This window comes from Hyperolius riggenbachi, chromosome 11 (assembly GCF_040937935.1).
Source record: "Hyperolius riggenbachi isolate aHypRig1 chromosome 11, aHypRig1.pri, whole genome shotgun sequence".
Taxonomy (NCBI): Eukaryota; Metazoa; Chordata; class Amphibia; order Anura; family Hyperoliidae; genus Hyperolius; species Hyperolius riggenbachi.
In genome coordinates this window covers 82,889,136-82,905,508 of record NC_090656.1, presented here as the reverse complement: position 1 = coordinate 82,905,508, position 16,373 = coordinate 82,889,136, and the positions used below count along the sequence as shown (strand labels likewise).

The following is a 16,373-nucleotide window of genomic DNA, read 5'->3' as shown; positions in this document are numbered from 1 at the left end:
TCTCAGGGTCCCAATGAGGCTCCCCCCTCCCTTGTAACTGCAGGCAGTCCAGAGCTGGCTCCCCGAAGTCTCCCAGAATCCTCCTTTGACAAGCTTGACAAGCGCTGACAAGCGATGATTTATTTACCTTTCCTGGCTCCAGCGGAGGTGCTGTTGCAGCTCTCCACACGGAGATAGGCGAAAATAGCCGATCTCTGTCGGGTCCGCTCTACTGCGCAGGAGACTTGTGCCTGCACAGTAGAGCGGCCTGACAGTGATCGGCTATTTCCGCCTATCTCTGAGCGGACAGCAGATACTGCACCTGCGCTGGAGCCGGGAAGGTAAATATTTACATCCCCGCTGTTTGGGGAGCTTTATCGCCGCTGCCGTGGGACCGAGGAGGACAGGGGAAGCCTCAATAGGATCCAGAGGCTTCCCCCACCCGAGGTGAGTACCCCCAGGGGAGGATTTTTTCGTTACAGGTTTTCTTTAAAGAGAAGATTCTCATTATTATGGATTTATAAAGGCACTGAAAGCATTTTCCACAGTGTTCAACAATGAATAAATCCCCTCGCACGGTCACAATATAATACCCTTTACCGTAAACTACTGCTAGTTTTGTTAGTCGGTTAACTTGCCAATATATTGGGAGGGGAAGGGGTTGTGCGAGGAATTAAGGCTGAGCTTATGGTACAGCAGCTGAACTGGGTAAGTGTGGGTACAGAGAGAACTTCTGGTACAGATGCAGAACTTGGGGAAGTCCTATGGTACAGCCGGACTGGGAAAGCATGGGTACAGTCAGAACTTGTGGTACAACCAAACATAACTCGGGGAAATGCAGAGCCTATGGTACAACTGGATTGGGTAAGTGGAGGTACAGAGCAAATGTCTGGTACAACTGCATAACTTGGAGACAGGCAGAACCTGTGGTACAACTGTGTAAGTGTAGGTACAGAGAGAACTTATGATGTTGTGTTAGTGTGGGTACAGATAGATCTCCTGGTACAACTGTGTAAGTGTAGGTACAGAGAGATCTCCTGGCACAGCTGTGGGGGTACAGAGAGATCTCCTGGCACAGCTGTGGGGGTACAGAGAGATCTGGTACAGCTGTGGGGGTACAGAGAGATCTGGTACAGCTGTGTTAGTGTGGGTACAGAGAGATCTCCAGGTACAGCTGTGGGGGTACAGAGAGATCTCCTGGTACAGCTGTGGGGGTACAGAGAGATCTCCTTGCACAGCTGTGTAGCGTGGGTACAGAGAGATCTCCTGGCTAAGCTGTGTTAGTGTGAGTACAGAGAGATCGCCTGGCACAGCTGTGGGGGTACAGAGAGATATCCTGGCACAGCTGTGGGGGTACAGAGAGATCTCCTGGCACAGCTGTGTTAGTGTGGGTACAGAGAGATCTCCTAGTACAGCTGTGGGGGTAGAGATGAGCGTAATGACTTAATTACGATTTTGCGAAATTTCACGTAATTAGTGTAATTACGATTATGGCCGTAAGTACATAATTGTAATGAAGGAGGATTTCGCGAAATTTCGCGGAAGCGTAATTTTCGCATTACAGTGGGTATCGCGAAATTACGTTTGCCTTGCATGCAACCGTTTGTAAGCGTAGTTACATAACGTAATTTCCCGATAGTTCATATTACTGTAAGCGTTAATTTTCGCATCGTTTTCGCGTTACGGAATGCTATTTCGCATATAAAATTCGCCATGTAGTGATATTTCGCATCAAAATTCGCCATGCAGACGAAAATGCCTTTGGCGAAAATTCGCGAGCAACCCTGCTAACAAGTAATTACGAAATTCGCGAAATTACGAGGAAATGCGAAATTACGTTATGGTTTAACACGAAATTACGTTATGAACGAAACGCGAAATTACGCTTACGGTATTTTCAATTACGATTTTAATGGCAATTACGCTACCATAATTTCGCATCGTAATAACAAATTTCGCATGCGTAATTATAGTAACGCGAAATTTTGAAAATTTCGGCTCAACACTATGTGGGGGTACAGAGAGATCTCCTGTTACAGCTGTGGGGGTACAGAGAGATCTCCTGGTACAGCTGTGGGGGTACAGAGAGATCTCCTGGTACAGATGTGTTAGTGTGAGTACAGAGATCTCCTGGTACAGATGTGTTCGTGTGAGTACAGAGAAGAGTGTGGCTACTTAGAGAACTTTTGGTGCAGCTGTATAACTTGGTTGGTAGAGCTGGACTGGGCAAGTGAGAGAGAAGCTATAAACTAGATCCTGGATCTCCCTCCAGGTAGCTGTGCAGTAGCAGCAGAGGAGGAGGAGGAGGAGGAGGAGGAGGAGGAGGAGGTGTGAGGCAAGCTGCACAGGAAGCACCAGGGGAGGACTGGGACCTGGGGGGGGGGGGGGGGGGGGGGGGAAGAGACAAACTAGAGGCCCATTATCATGGCAGCCCAATCCCAAATGACATCACAATGCAAAAATACAGAAAGAACACTCTAGTGACAGCGTGACAGGTAAAGTAGAGGCATCAGGGGGCACATTATACATTTTGAGGGACAGCAGCCGGGGTTTACGTCGTGTCTATCATTCATGGTTATCGCACACCGTGATTATCACACCTGACAACCACATCGGCCCGAGATTTCCCAACATCTTAGATTGATACATTCAACCAATTTCCACCCAAAATTTTTTATCAGATTCGATAATATCAAAACGTTTGGTCGATCGGCTGTCAAGTCAACAGATGTATGGCCACCTTAATTCTCCAAAGCTCATTTCCCCCCCCCCCCACTTATGTCCTCCCCTTCGCCACCATCTCTACTAATCCCTCAAATATGCCCCTCTTCCACCTCGGATATCCCCTCCCCCTTTACCAGACCACCATCTTCCTCAATCAGGTAACACATCCTTACTAACGTCCCTGCTGGCACCATGATCTCTGCTACGCTACTGTAATTTCCAAAGTTTCGGTGCCCCTCATTCCATTACAGTTTTTACTCCCACCAACATCCATGCCTTGCTTACCTGCTTTTTATTGGTGGTCAGTGGCAATGCATCACTGCTTACCCACGACCCACTTCACTAAAGTATGAAACCCTATAGGCCACATCCATACCGTACTGACAGGTGGAAACGCCATTATGATTTGATCATAGTGAAACAATCTGTACGTAACAATTGATGCATGTTTGGCCCGCTTTAGATTATGGTTTCTAATAACAAGATTGAAGAGAGGAGAGAAGGCAAAGAAGGTGGTTTTGGTGCACGGCGCTCAGCACCAGTTACCCAAACCAGGAGCCCCATAGCAGCAATAATATGCTGCACGGGGTGCATAAGAATAATTCGGGGCTCAGGTGATTGCCGTACCCCAAATTACACCTCCCTCCGAGTTGCAACAACTTGGAGGGGGAATAGTATTTAACACCACCAGGGAGTTTATTGGCAGCAGGAAGAGCCATCATTCAGCGCTCCTGGCGCCCAACTCACCCGCAGCATACAAATACTAAGGGCTCAGACACACTATGAGTGCTTTTATGAGCACGTTTAGCCATCAGAACTTTCAAATTGACTAACATTAAAATCATGGTAAAATCGCAATCGCGGTAAAATCGCTCAGAAAAGCGCTTATATAGTGTGTCTGAGCCCTTATGCAGAGAAGGGGAGAAACGGTGAGGAGAGAAAAGCTTAAAAGAGAGGGAAAAAGATAGTTAAATGACAAGACAATATGCTCTGTACATCGCTGCGGAAGATGGCGACGCTATATAAATACGAAATAATAATAATTTGCCTCACCAGGATTGCACTTTTATTTAGCTTTCCTGTATGACAAGAAGACACAGCCAGCCAGCACTAGGGGAAGGGGGGAAACAAAGGTGAATGAAGAAGAAGGGCTGGTGCCAACCAAGAGGGCTTCTGAGCGTTTTTTCAAATCGACAGCGATTTGAAAAGCGCTTGGCTTTGAGTCCTACGGGAGAAAAGCGCTTCACAAATGTTATTTGTTGTTGGCTAATGTTACTCTATGATGGTGTTCTCACAGCAGCGTTGGGATTTTTTTCAACATCGCAAACACACTGCATGTAGCATTTCTTGGAGTGATTAATTCAAAAATAGCTCAAAAAAAAAAAAAAAAAAAAAAAAAAAATTCGCTACACAAAACCGCACTTAGGGCTAGTTCACATTCGGCACTTGGATCGCCGCTAGCCCGCGATCACATTCGGCTCCACGATCGCGATTTTAACTTAAATCTCGCACAATTTGCACTTATGGTTCCCGTTCAATAGAACGGCAATCACAGAGCAATCGCCCCCAAAATGCTGCATGCACCGCGTTTGCGATTGATCGAAATCGCAACCGCTGCAGTGTAAATGTATCCATAGGGATACATTGTAGCAGCACTTTACTGATCGCCGGTGATCAGCAAAGCGCTCAAGAATCGCCGCAATGTGAACTGGCCTTCACAAATTGCTAGCGATTGCTATTGTGATTTTGGCTTGTATTAGCCCAGAGAGAGGTGTGGAGAGTAATTGAGAATAGGCTGAGATGGAGCAGAGAACTTATCTGTATTGCAGTCCCACATCACACAGAGGCTACTTGTTTGTAACATGACTGTCTCAGTCTCTCACACAAGTCAAAAAGCAGCCCTCCTAGAGTCTAGGGACTGTCAAAAACTTTTCAACTTGTTTAACACCTTATTCACACATGCAACAATGGGGAGAGACCAGACTGACTTTTGCCCATGGACCCTCCAGGCAAGCTCTGCATCATGCTGTGTGTATTTACCAGCTTGCCTGCCCTCTAATTGCACTTTTATCAGCTAACCAAGTGTTTACATTGCCTTACAACAACAAATCTGAATACACCAGACAAGGGACCAGCCCTAAATCACCCCCTTCCCCATAATAGATACTTTGCTCCCCTCTGCTCACACTCTGCAAATTGCATCTTTTTTGCTGCCGGATAATGCCAAGGCGTGTCAAACTAACATGATTCACGGCTGAGCATGGCTGCGGCCACGCTCAGGTAGAAGGCCCCGTTCACATTACAAACGCGGATGGCCACGCATGCGGAACGCAACGCATGCGAACACACGCCATCCGCGTTTGTGTGCGTTGCGTGGCTGATCCCATCACTGAAAAGTGAATGGGACAGCCACGCGTTTTTACAAAAAATGCGTGCAGCATGCTTTCCCGGACCGCACAGGTCCGGAACGCATGCAGTGTGAACATCAGACATTGCACTCTATGCAATGTCTGATGTCGTGCGTGTCGGCCACCTGCACGCGTTTCCAAAACACGTCTGGAAACGCGTGCAGTGTGAACGGGGCCTCACTCGGGTGATAAAACTAAGGGTAGGAACACACTATGTAGAATCGCATATGCGTTTGCCATAGCCCTGGCTAGCAAGCAGCTTCTGCTGTTTGTTTTCAAAACGTTTTATATTAGTGGAGAACGCTGGACAGAGATCACACAAATAACAGTCATTCCTGGTACAGAGAGATCTCCTGGTACAGCTGTGGGGGTACAGAGAGATCTCCGGGTACAGAGAGATCTCCTGGTACAGCTGTGGGGGTACAGAGAGATCTCCTGGTACAGCTGTGTTAGTGGGGGTACAGAGAGATCTCCGGGTACAGCTGTGGGGGTACAGAGAGATCTCCTGGCACAGCTGTGGGGGTACAGAGAGATCTCCTGGTAAAGCTGTGTTAGTGTGGGTACAGAGAGTTCACCCGGTACAGAGAGATCTCCTGGCACAGCTGTGGGGGTACAGAGAGATCTCCTGGCACAGCTGTGTTAGTGTGGGTACAGAGAGTTCACCCGGTACAGAGAGATCTCCTGGCACAGCTGTGGGGGTACAGAGAGATCTCCTGGTACAGCTGTGTTAGTGCGGGTACAGAGAGATCTCCTGGTACAGAGAGATCTCCGGGTACAGCTGTGGGGGTACAGAGAGATCTCCTGGCACAGCTGTGTTAGTGTGGGTACAGAGAGTTCACCCGGTACAGAGAGATCTCCTGGCACAGCTGTGGGGGTACAGAGAGATCTCCTGGTACAGATGTGTTAGTGTGGGTACAGAGAGATCTCCTGGTACAGATGTGTTAGTGTGGGTACAGAGAGTTCACCCGGTACAGAGAGATCTCCTGGCACAGCTGTGGGGGTACAGAGAGATCTCCTGGTACAGATGTGTTAGTGTGGGTACAGAGAGATCTCCTGGTACAGATGTGTTAGTGTGGGTACAGAGAGATCTCCTGGTACAGATGTGTTAGTGTCGGTACAGAGAGATCTCCTGGTAAAGCTGTGTTAGTGTGGGTACAGAGAGATCTCCTGGTACAGCTCTGTTAGTGTGGGTACAGAGAGATCTCCTGGTACAGCTGTGGGGGTACAGAGAGATCTCATAGTACAGCTGTGGGGGTACAGAGAGATCTCCTGGTACAGCTGTGTTAGTGTGAGTACAGAGATCTCCTGGTACAGATGTGTTCGTGTGAGTACATAGAAGAGTGTGGCTAGTGAGAGAGAAGCTATAATCTAGATCCCGGATCTCCCTCCAGGCAGCTGTGCTCAGTGCAGTAGCAGCAGCGGAGGAGGAGGTGTAGGGCAAGCTGCACAGGAAGCACACGTCTCACCTTGGAGCTGCTTGAAGCGTCCCTCCAGCACGTTGGCGTACTGCACGGCGTTGACGAAGGCGGCAGGCGAGAGTGGCGGGGAGGCTGACCGGGGCGCCTCAATGTAGCCTCCCTCATACTGATACATCATGCAGCAGTCTCAGCTTCCAGCAGGCAGGCTTCAGGGACAGGTCACTGCGCCATCAGCCAGACGCCTTCCCGATAGAAATCCAAAGACTAAAACCATCCAATGCTGAGTGGAGTAACCCGGGCTTTCTTCCTCACAACAAACACATGAGAAGCTCTCCCTGCAGCCAGATGTTCCACCTTTGCTTCTGGGACCTGCAGCACACGCCTTGTATTCAGTAACACGGCCAAGGATCCAGTCTCAAACTTTGCAAGAGAGTCCCAGAAAGTCCAGGGCGGCTGGAAATGCACCTTTCTGCAGTGCTCAGGCTCCTAAAAAGCTCAGATTTCCCGAATTCCTGGGATTCCAGGCACTCTGCAGATAGATTTCCCGCTGCTGCTCTTCTGGGACCTGAATCTCATTAGCAGCTCTGGCCAGGTTACATGCAGCCTGCCTGGGTGGAGACAGCCCTGCTGGAAGGGGCAGGTTGGGTGGAACCACTGAGAAAGGTGTGACGGGGGAGGGCTGAGGTGGAACAGTCCTCATCTCTCTCTATCAGCAGAAAAGCGAAAGGAGTTATTGATGCACAGTAACTATAATGACTGGATGCTAGAGGAGTGAGTTATCTCAGAAATGACAGCTTCTTTATCAGTGCTAAGATAAACACCAGATGAATGCAACAAAACACAGGGCTATACAGTATATGTGTAATGGTGGGTACACACCATACAATTTTTACCTCGATTTCCTATTCAATCGATAGATGCGGTCGACAATTCGATCATAAAACGATTGCTCTATCCCGTTGTCCACCTCCACAGGAAAATATTTCTTGTTCGATTTTCATTTAGTTTGCAAATCGAATCGACACAGGAAAATATTTTTTGTTCGATTTTCGTTTAGTTTGCAAATCGAATCGAAATATGATCGATTTGATAATAAGACCATACAATTCCTTATGCGATCGACCTGAGAGGTGTGTGTTTGGGAGGTGCTGAGGTGCTATGATCGAGATAAGATCGATAATCCGACCTGAAGTGGGCGTGAACAAAAACGATTCTGGAGGACAGCTTCAGTGCAGCGATTGTCCCATTGCAGTGTTCATCATTTCCTGCTATTTCTGGCCTTTTATGATACCTGACGAAGACTGTTTACGCTGTGCTGTTACTCTATTGTGTTGCAGAGCACACAAGAGTGGCATCTAAGCGAAGGTAGGCCGAGAGAGAGTGGACTACAGGATGGCCGCAAAAGAGAAATCATTTTGACCACATGGCGCTAATTCAGGAGTTGCGTGAAAATAACCCGGAAGATTTCCGCAACTACATCCGTATGACGGACGCAAGCTTCAACCAGTTGCTGGGGAGAGTGCGTGCAAGGATTACGAAGCAGGACGCGGTTATGCGAGTGGCTATTATATTATGTGACTCTTCGATTCCTTGCCACTGGACGTTCCTATGTGGATTTAAAGTTCACGTCAGCCATATCGCCGCAGGCACTTAGTCTCATCATTTCCCGAAAGCCTGTCAGGCCATTGTATCCGAAGTTAATAGGAGAGTACATCAAGGTACGTGTTCACTGTTGCATAGTTTATCTATTGAACAAACATAAAGTTTAAAGTTTAAGTGCAGAATAGAGATGTTGCGAACGGTTCCCGAACCGTTCGCCGGCGAACATCTCAAAATCTGTGGGCCTTCTACTACTTCCGGGTCGCAATGACCCAGAGTAGTACGCCTGCGCTGCCCGGCGGAGCGCGTCCTAGATCGCGCTGCTGTTGCCGGGCACTTTCTGCGCATGTGCGTGACGTCATGAGTGACGCCACGCTCATGTGCAGAGAGTGCCCGGCAACAGGAGCGCGATCTAGGACGCGCTCCGCCGGGCAGCGCAGGCGTACTACTCTGGGTCATTGCGACCCGGAAGTAGTAGAAGGCCCAGAGAGATTCGCCCGGCGAACGGTTCGGACCATCTCTAGTGCACAACAGTGTAGTGTATATACTATATAAAAGCAATGGTGTCCTTCCACCATTTGCTGACAATGGGCTTGATTCACAAAAGAGCGCTAAGTGAGTTTGGACGTCTTAAGGGTTAAGACGTCCAAACTATAGCGCTAAGCACTTAGCGCGCATAAAACTTTGCACTTTGCGCGTTTACTCAGTGCGCCGAAAATGGCACACTTGTGTGCGCGAAATGTCGCACTAGTGCGCCAAAGACGTTGCATATGGTGCCCCTGAAATGTCGCACCAGTGCGCCCAATAGGTCACACCGTCGGGCGCAGGGACAGGCATAAATGGCGCACATCGCCAATAGTGTCAGAATGGCGCTGCACTTAAAACGATATTTATCGTTTTATATGTTCATTTTTTTTTTGCAGGGATCGGGCTGGAGAGGCAGCGGGCAGTGGGCTGGCAGCGGGGATCGGGCTGGAGAGGCAGCGGGCAGTGGGCTGGCAGCGGGGGTCGGGCTGGAGGAGAGGCAGCGGGCAGTGGGCTGGCAGCGGGGATTGGGCTGGAGAGGCAGTTGGCAGTAGGCTGGCAGCGGGGGTCGGGCTGGAGAGGCAGCGGGGTGGAGGGAGTAGGATTAGGTAGCATGTGTATACATTACCTTGTCCCGGCCGGCGATCGCTCCTTTACTTCAGAGCTTGCACGAGTCCTGCATCCAGCCAATCACCATGCGGCTTCAGTTTCCGCATGGTGATTGGCTGGATGCAGGACTCGTGCAAGCTCTGAAGTGAAGGAGCGATCCCCGGCCGGGACAAGGTAATGTATACACATGCTACCTAATCCTACTCCCTCCACCACGCTGCCTCTCCAGCCCGACCCCCGCTGCCAGCCCACTGCCCGCTGCCTCTCCTCCAGCCCGACCCCCGCTGCCAGCCCACTGCCCGCTGCCTCTCCTCCAGCCCGACCCCCGCTGCCAGCCCACTGCCCGCTGCCTCTCCTCCAGCCCGACCTCCGCTGCCTCTCCAGCCCGACCTCCTCTGCCTGACTAGCTCCTTGAATTTTTCAATGGCGCACTGTTCCGCTGTTTTATAAAACGCTATTTACCGTTTTAATGTATTTACATTAAAACGGTAAATAGCGTTTTATGATCGGCAGAACGGTGCGCCATTTTTTTACTCTGCGCCATTTTTGACTGTATGCGTCGGGCGCACTGGTGAGATGTTTTAGGGGCACCGCATGCAACATTTTCAGCGCACCGAGTTAATGCATAAAGTGCGTCGTTTTATGCGCGATGGAGTTCTGCGCGACTATTAGTGCACACAAAGCTACTTTGCATGCACTAAGGGGCTTTTCACTGGAGCGCTAACACTTTGCGCCTTTTGTGAATCAAGCCCAATGTCTGGTGCTTGGACAGCTCTAGCAGTGTTTATCTTGCACCATCTTGTAGACCAGTGTTTCTCAACATTTTATTGGTTTGTACCCCTTATAAAACCCTGTACTCACCAAGTACCCCCTAGAATAGTAGCCATTATCACAAGTACCCCTTGACAAATATATATTTAATATATTTAATCGTAGTACATGATTATTGGTTCTAAACAATTTCCAAGCATTTATTATTGCTTTTAATTAGCTAAAAACACTAATTTGAAGTTGGTTAAATAAGATTTTTTATTTTCTACAACTCTAAATTTGTGATTCTTGGTAAAGTATATCAAGCCTGAGTACCCCCTGGAACCATCAGAAGTACCCCCTGGGGTACGCGTACCACACGTTGAGAACCTAGGTTGTAGACAATGCCTGATGTTTAAACAGCTGTATGTGTATTGGGCCCTCATTGCTTTGTTCCTTTCTGTTGTCAGCCATTGTTCCATCCCACAGCAAACTCTCCCTCCACCATTTTGCTGGTCCTTTGAAAAGCACTAGCAGTGTTTAAATTCCGCCATCTTGTAAATGGGCTCTATTCACAATCACACATGCGGTAAGAGTTTTACGGCTATATTACCGCCAGTGATAATTTCTGCATTTTTTCCACATTCACTAAAAATGTTCTGCATGTTTCCCGCATGTGGGAACAATGCGTAAAAAAAATTGGGAAACACGCGTAATTACATAGTAAACATGCGGAAACCATGCGGAAAAAAGTGACATAAAAAAACTTGTGCCAAAAAAAAAATTAAAGTCCAGCAAACACAGCACTCAAGGCTCCAGACTCCATTTAAGTCAATGGGAAGCGAAATATATCACCAAGAACTAGTAGGTGATAAAAAAATCGGTAGTTAAGTCAGAAATAAGGCGCCCTTTTTTTTGTGAATTTTGATTTTTTTTTTAGCGGGAATTTCCGACTTTTGCGGACAATGCGTACAATTTTACACATGCGGTAAATAATCAAGCGTAAAAATTTGTAAAGGTCTTTTTTCAGTCTGGAATTTACCTTAAGCGCATTTCCGCATGCGGAAAATGATTGCGAATAGAGCCCATTGTCTGGTGTTTAAAAGCATTGGGCCCTCATTGCTTTGTTCCTTTGTTCTGTTGTCAGCCATTGTTCCATTGTTCCATTCCACAGAAAACAAAGGTGTTTGAATAGTTGTCACCTTGAATCAGTACAGAATAGCTGTTGGTGGACTGATAAGGCTGTTTCTGAACGATCCACAGGAACAGCCTTATCAGTCCGCTGACAGCTTGTACACACGCGCTACTGTCAGCTAAAAGTCCGCCCAGCGGGAGGGTCTGACGGACCCATCATTGCCGCTGGTATTGCGTGTGTACGCACCTTATATGTTTGTGCTTCCAGAAAAACAAATAAACTGACATTTATATGGAGTTTATCAGTAATTTAATATAGTGTGGAATGGCTGGACATGTGGATTTTCTACTTGTTTTTGCTGTTAATTGCGTCTGGCGTCATGTTTGTAGATGCACAGTACATGGTTTGTTACCTACTTAATGTGTATGTCTCTTTTTTGTTTCTACAGTTCCCACAAAGCGCTGCAGAGTGGCAGTTGGTGGCGGAAGATTTTAACTCCATGTGGAACTTTCCAAACTGTGGTGTGGCGTTGGATGGGAAAAATGTGCGCATCAATCCGCCCCCCAACAGCGGCTCATATTTTTATAATTATAAGGGGTTCTCCAGTGTCGTCATGATGGCCCTAGTGAATGCCCGGTATGAATTTCTGATGGTTGATGTGGGCAAAAATGGGCGAATCTCCGATGGTGGCATCATGGAGGATACAGAGTGTAGTAGGCGCCTCGAAAACAACGAACTGTGCTTACCAACCAACGCAGAAACTGTTGCAAATATGAATTTTGTATTTGTTGCGGACGAGGCGTTTGAGTTGGTGGAACACCTTGTGAAGCCATACCCACAACGCGGCCTGGATAGGGAAAAAAAAGATTTTCAATTACCGCCTCTCCAGAGCCAGGCGTGTGGTGGAAAATGCTTTTGGGATTTTGGCTCAACGCTTTCGCATTTTCTTGTCCCCTATCAACCTCGAACCCACAAAGTTGAGTTAATTGTTTTGGCCGCTTGCACACTGCATAATTTTCTACATCGGCAAACTCCACTGCATTATTGTCCACCAACCTTCGTTGACCAAGAAGACATACAAACTGGCACTATTGTGGAGGGGAAGTGGAGAAGAAGACCAACCATGTCTGTATTGCAACCGGGGATTGGTCATAGCTCAACCACTGTTGCTAAACGAAATAGAGACCAGTACATGCATTACTTCTGTTCGACAGGCGCAGTCTGCTGGCAGGACAGGATGGTTATGGGAGCACAGTCTACACATGTGCCACAAACTACTACAAGCACCAGCTCTAATCGCTGATTGTTTTTATATTATTATTTTTTTTATCAAGTTATTTGTATAGTTTTCATAAGGTTGTATAAAGTTATGTTAAAAGTTTGTCTTTGAAATGAAAATAGCTTTTTTTGGGTCGCACTCGACATCCGGATATATGTACTTCCACAAAGGTTGAGCCCAGGTGGGCTAGGTGCCAGGCCAGGAACTGCAAGGGGATCAGTGCAGCAGTGTTTCCAGGTGTCTTCCATCCTGAAACACTGCTGCACTGTGCCTTCCATCTGCCGGCGCACTTCCACACACGCACTTTCACACAGGTGAGGACCAGACAGTGTAAACAGTTCAAAAACTTTTTTTATTGCATAAAAAAACAACTGCCCGTGCACGGACAGAGACAATTTTAAAGGAATTGTTTTAAAAATAGAATAATGTTTTTTTTTTCTTTGTGCCCTACAGCAGTGTTTTTCAACCGGTGTGCCGCGGCACACTAGTGTGCCACGGGATGTTGCCTGGTGTGCCGTACAGGTCTGGCCTCTCGCCAGACCTGTACCTACTGTAGGGCGCAGGAGGGGGGAAGCAGCGCTAGAAGGAAGGGCAGTGGAGGCAGCGGTGGGGGGAAATATCCCCCCCCTCCCTCACCTGGGACCCCTCCTTCTGCCTCTCTCCCCCTCCATTTAGCGGTGACAAGTGCGGCTCGGCGGCGGGGAGGCATACGGAGAATTACTCACCACTTCCGCGTTCCAAGCGCCGGCAGCGTCATGTCGTCAGATCTCCGCCTTCAATGCCGCCCACTGTGCTTCCTGATTAGCGGAAGCACAGTGGGCGGCATTGAAGGCGGAGATGTGTGACGACATGACGTTGCCGGCGCTTGGAACGTGGAAGTGGTGAGTAATTCTCCGTATGCCTCCCCGCCACCGAGCCGCACTTGCCACCGCTAAATGGAGGGGGAGAGAGGCAGAAGGAGGGGTCCAAGGTGAGGGAGGGGGGGGGGATATTTCCCCCCTCCCCACCGCTGCCTCCACTGCCCCTCCTTCTAGCGCTGCTTCCCCCCTCCTGGGCATCTATACTGGGGGGAACTGTACTAGCTATACTGGGGGCAACTAAACTAGCTATACTGGGGGCAACTAAACTAGCTATACTGGGGGCAACGAAACTAGCTATACTGGGGGCAACGAAACTACCTACACTGGGGGCAACTAAACTAGCTATACTGGGGGCAACTATACTAGTGCTACTGGGCACTATGCTAGCTATACTGGGCACTATGCTAGCTATACAGGGCACTATGCTAGCTATACTGGGCACCATGCTAGCTATACTGGGCACTATACTAGCTATCTGGGCACTATACTAGCTATACTGGGCCCTATACTAGCTATACTGGGCACTTTACTGGCTATACTGGGGCACTACCTATCCATACTGGGACTATACTAGCTATACTGGGGCATTATACTAGCTATACTGGGGCACTATACTGGGGTAACTATACTAACCATACTGGGGCAACTAAACTCCCTATACTGGGGTAACTATGCTAGCTATGCAGCCGCACCCCAGCCATCCCCCCCCCTTCCCCCCCCCCCCCCCCCCCATAGCACATAAACTTTTTGCTGTAATTTACAGTAGGTAGTAGAAATCTGACAGAAGTCACAGGTTTTGCCTCAGTCCATCTTTCCATGGGGGATTCTCATGGATTAGTTTATTTTCAAAACCACTTACTGAATGGCAGTACCTCTGCCCAACTGGCAAAAAAACTTTGTAGGGAACAGGGAAGCTGGCCTGCATCATTATCTTTATAAAGAATAAAAGCCTTGATGAGACTCCACCATGAAGAGATGGACTAGTCCAAAACGTGTCACTTTCACATTTCTACTACCTACTGTAAGTGACATGCAACATAGGAGAAAAGTTATTGATGGCTAATTTTACTATAGCAAAAATGTACTTCTTATTTGTATATTATTATAGGACCATTGTAGTCCCTTACACACTTTTGCTGATTCCATTCCTCGTGCTGCCCCAGTGACAATAGTTTTGCTCCCCCCCCCCCCCCTCATCCTGGGATATTTGTTAAAACGTTAGTACAGCAAGGCTATTTGTTTGCACTTGTTGTTTTATAATGTCACGTCGATGCCACGACGGCTTAAAAATAAATATTGCCTAAACTGGGGCTTCCGTCAGCCCACCGTAGGCCGTGAGGTCCCGCTGTGCCCTCCTCTCCTGTTCCCGGCTTGCTGGTCCGGTTGGACCTTGCGGTGGGGTTGAGGAAGTACGAGGTAAGTAACAGATTTTGGAAGCAGTCATTGGGGTCACTTTAAAGGACAACTATAGTGAGATGTATAAGCTGCCATTTTTATTTACTTTTAAGAAAAACCACTTACCTGGATATCCTGCTGGTTATATGCCTCTAATACTTACATAGCCCCTGAACAAGCATGCAGCAGATCAGATCTTTTGGACATTTTTGTCAGATCTGGCAAAACTAACAGCATGAGTCAAAAACTAATGCAGTCAGATAAACCAGCAAGGCTGCCAGGCAACTGGTACTGTTTTGAGGAATTAAATATGGAAGCCCCCATATACCCCTCACTATAGTTGTCCTTTAACATCTTGTCAACCAACTTCGACCACATCCACTACTACACCCAGCGTACCACATTGTTACGATGAATACAATGAAGTAGTGGTAGCCTATATCTGTTTACATAGGTCCTCATTATTGTTGTTGTTTTTCATTCCCGCTGGTGCAGTGTGTGGACACCCCGGAAGACCCGGCCTTTCTTGGTGGTGAACCTTCCACATCACAACCAACTGGTGGAAATGTGACTCAAAGCACCCCACCTCAAAGAAAAGGGAAGCGGAAACGAGGACCTGCAGCTGGGACAGAAGGGTCCCCCTTCCTGGTCATGGCCACTAACTTAATGACCAAGAAAAATGATGTCACAGATTTAGAATCAGAAACGTTTATTTTACCAAGCATGACTGGGTCCTGCCTGGAATTGGGTTTGGCACAGTACATACGCAGCTCGAAAAAACATAGTTACAAAAGATAGGTTTAAGTATGCAGTTCCAACAGAAGGAAGGTCCGCACCAATTCAACACGAATCCTCTTTATTATTAGGACGTATCCAGTATTAAAACATCACATCTCAAGCTGACATGTTTCGGACCTACTGGTCCTTAATCATAGCTGAGCTATGATTAAGGACCAGTAGGACCAGTAGGTCCGAAACATGTCAGCTTGAGATGTGATATTTTAATACTGGATACGTCCTAATAATAAAGAGGATTCGTGGTGAATTGGTGCGGACCTTCCTTGTGTTGGAGTATCTCTGAGGTCTTGCTAACCTGGTCCAGCACAACTATCCACTGGTGGGGTAGAGCGGTGTTCCTTCTACTAACTTACTTTAAGTATGCAGTTAACAGAGCTAGAAAGGAGAAACAGAACAAAAACAGTATACAACACAAATCAAAAATCACAGTATGCATAAAAAGTGCACAAAAGTACACCAAAATCTGCATGGGGGAGATCGAACAGTTAGGCCCGGTTCACATTAGCGGTTTCCATCCGGAATCGCCGTGCCGGAGCCGGACCGCATGTAGAACGGACGGAACGGACGCACGGCATAGCAATGAAAGTCTATGCGTCCGTTCACATTCGTCCATTTCGTCCGGACCGGATCCGGACTCCGGCGTAAGACCCAACATGTGCTATTTTTTGGTCCGGCTCCTCCGGCAGCCGTATCCGGAGCGGAGCCGGACTGTTGCATCCGGCCAATACAAACCAATGAGAACCGGAGAGCGCACAACACACTGGCTATAAAAACCGGACGTTCTACCCCACTTCCTATGCTTTTTCTATGGTATAGTGGCCATTTTGGATGGGGACCACATGGGCCCAGCATTCACAGAGTGGAGCAGCAGTGATTTTATGCTGGAGCTGTTTG

The 16,373-nt window shown here is 48.0% G+C and overlaps 1 protein-coding gene and 1 long non-coding RNA gene across 4 annotated transcripts in view; one reads left to right on the top strand and one right to left on the bottom strand.

The window, feature by feature from the left end:
• Window positions 1-16,373, bottom strand: part of SPTBN2 (spectrin beta, non-erythrocytic 2) — a 322,588-nt gene that overhangs the window by 144,250 nt on the left and 161,965 nt on the right. The window contains exon 4 of one of the 3 annotated variants that reach the window (XM_068260592.1): window positions 6,578-6,674. The exons of 1 other annotated variant lie outside the window; for it this stretch is intronic. In XM_068260592.1, coding sequence (XP_068116693.1) covers window positions 6,578-6,674 — 97 coding nt within the window. Of the gene's footprint in view, window positions 1-6,577; window positions 7,121-16,373 lie in introns of those variants that run through there. One more of the 3 variants, XM_068260591.1, reaches the window with a different exon arrangement.
• On the top strand, window positions 6,565-12,528 carry LOC137538424 (uncharacterized). The gene is made up of 2 exons (XR_011024782.1): window positions 6,565-8,247; window positions 11,596-12,528. It is a non-coding gene; the product is annotated as an uncharacterized lncRNA (long non-coding RNA).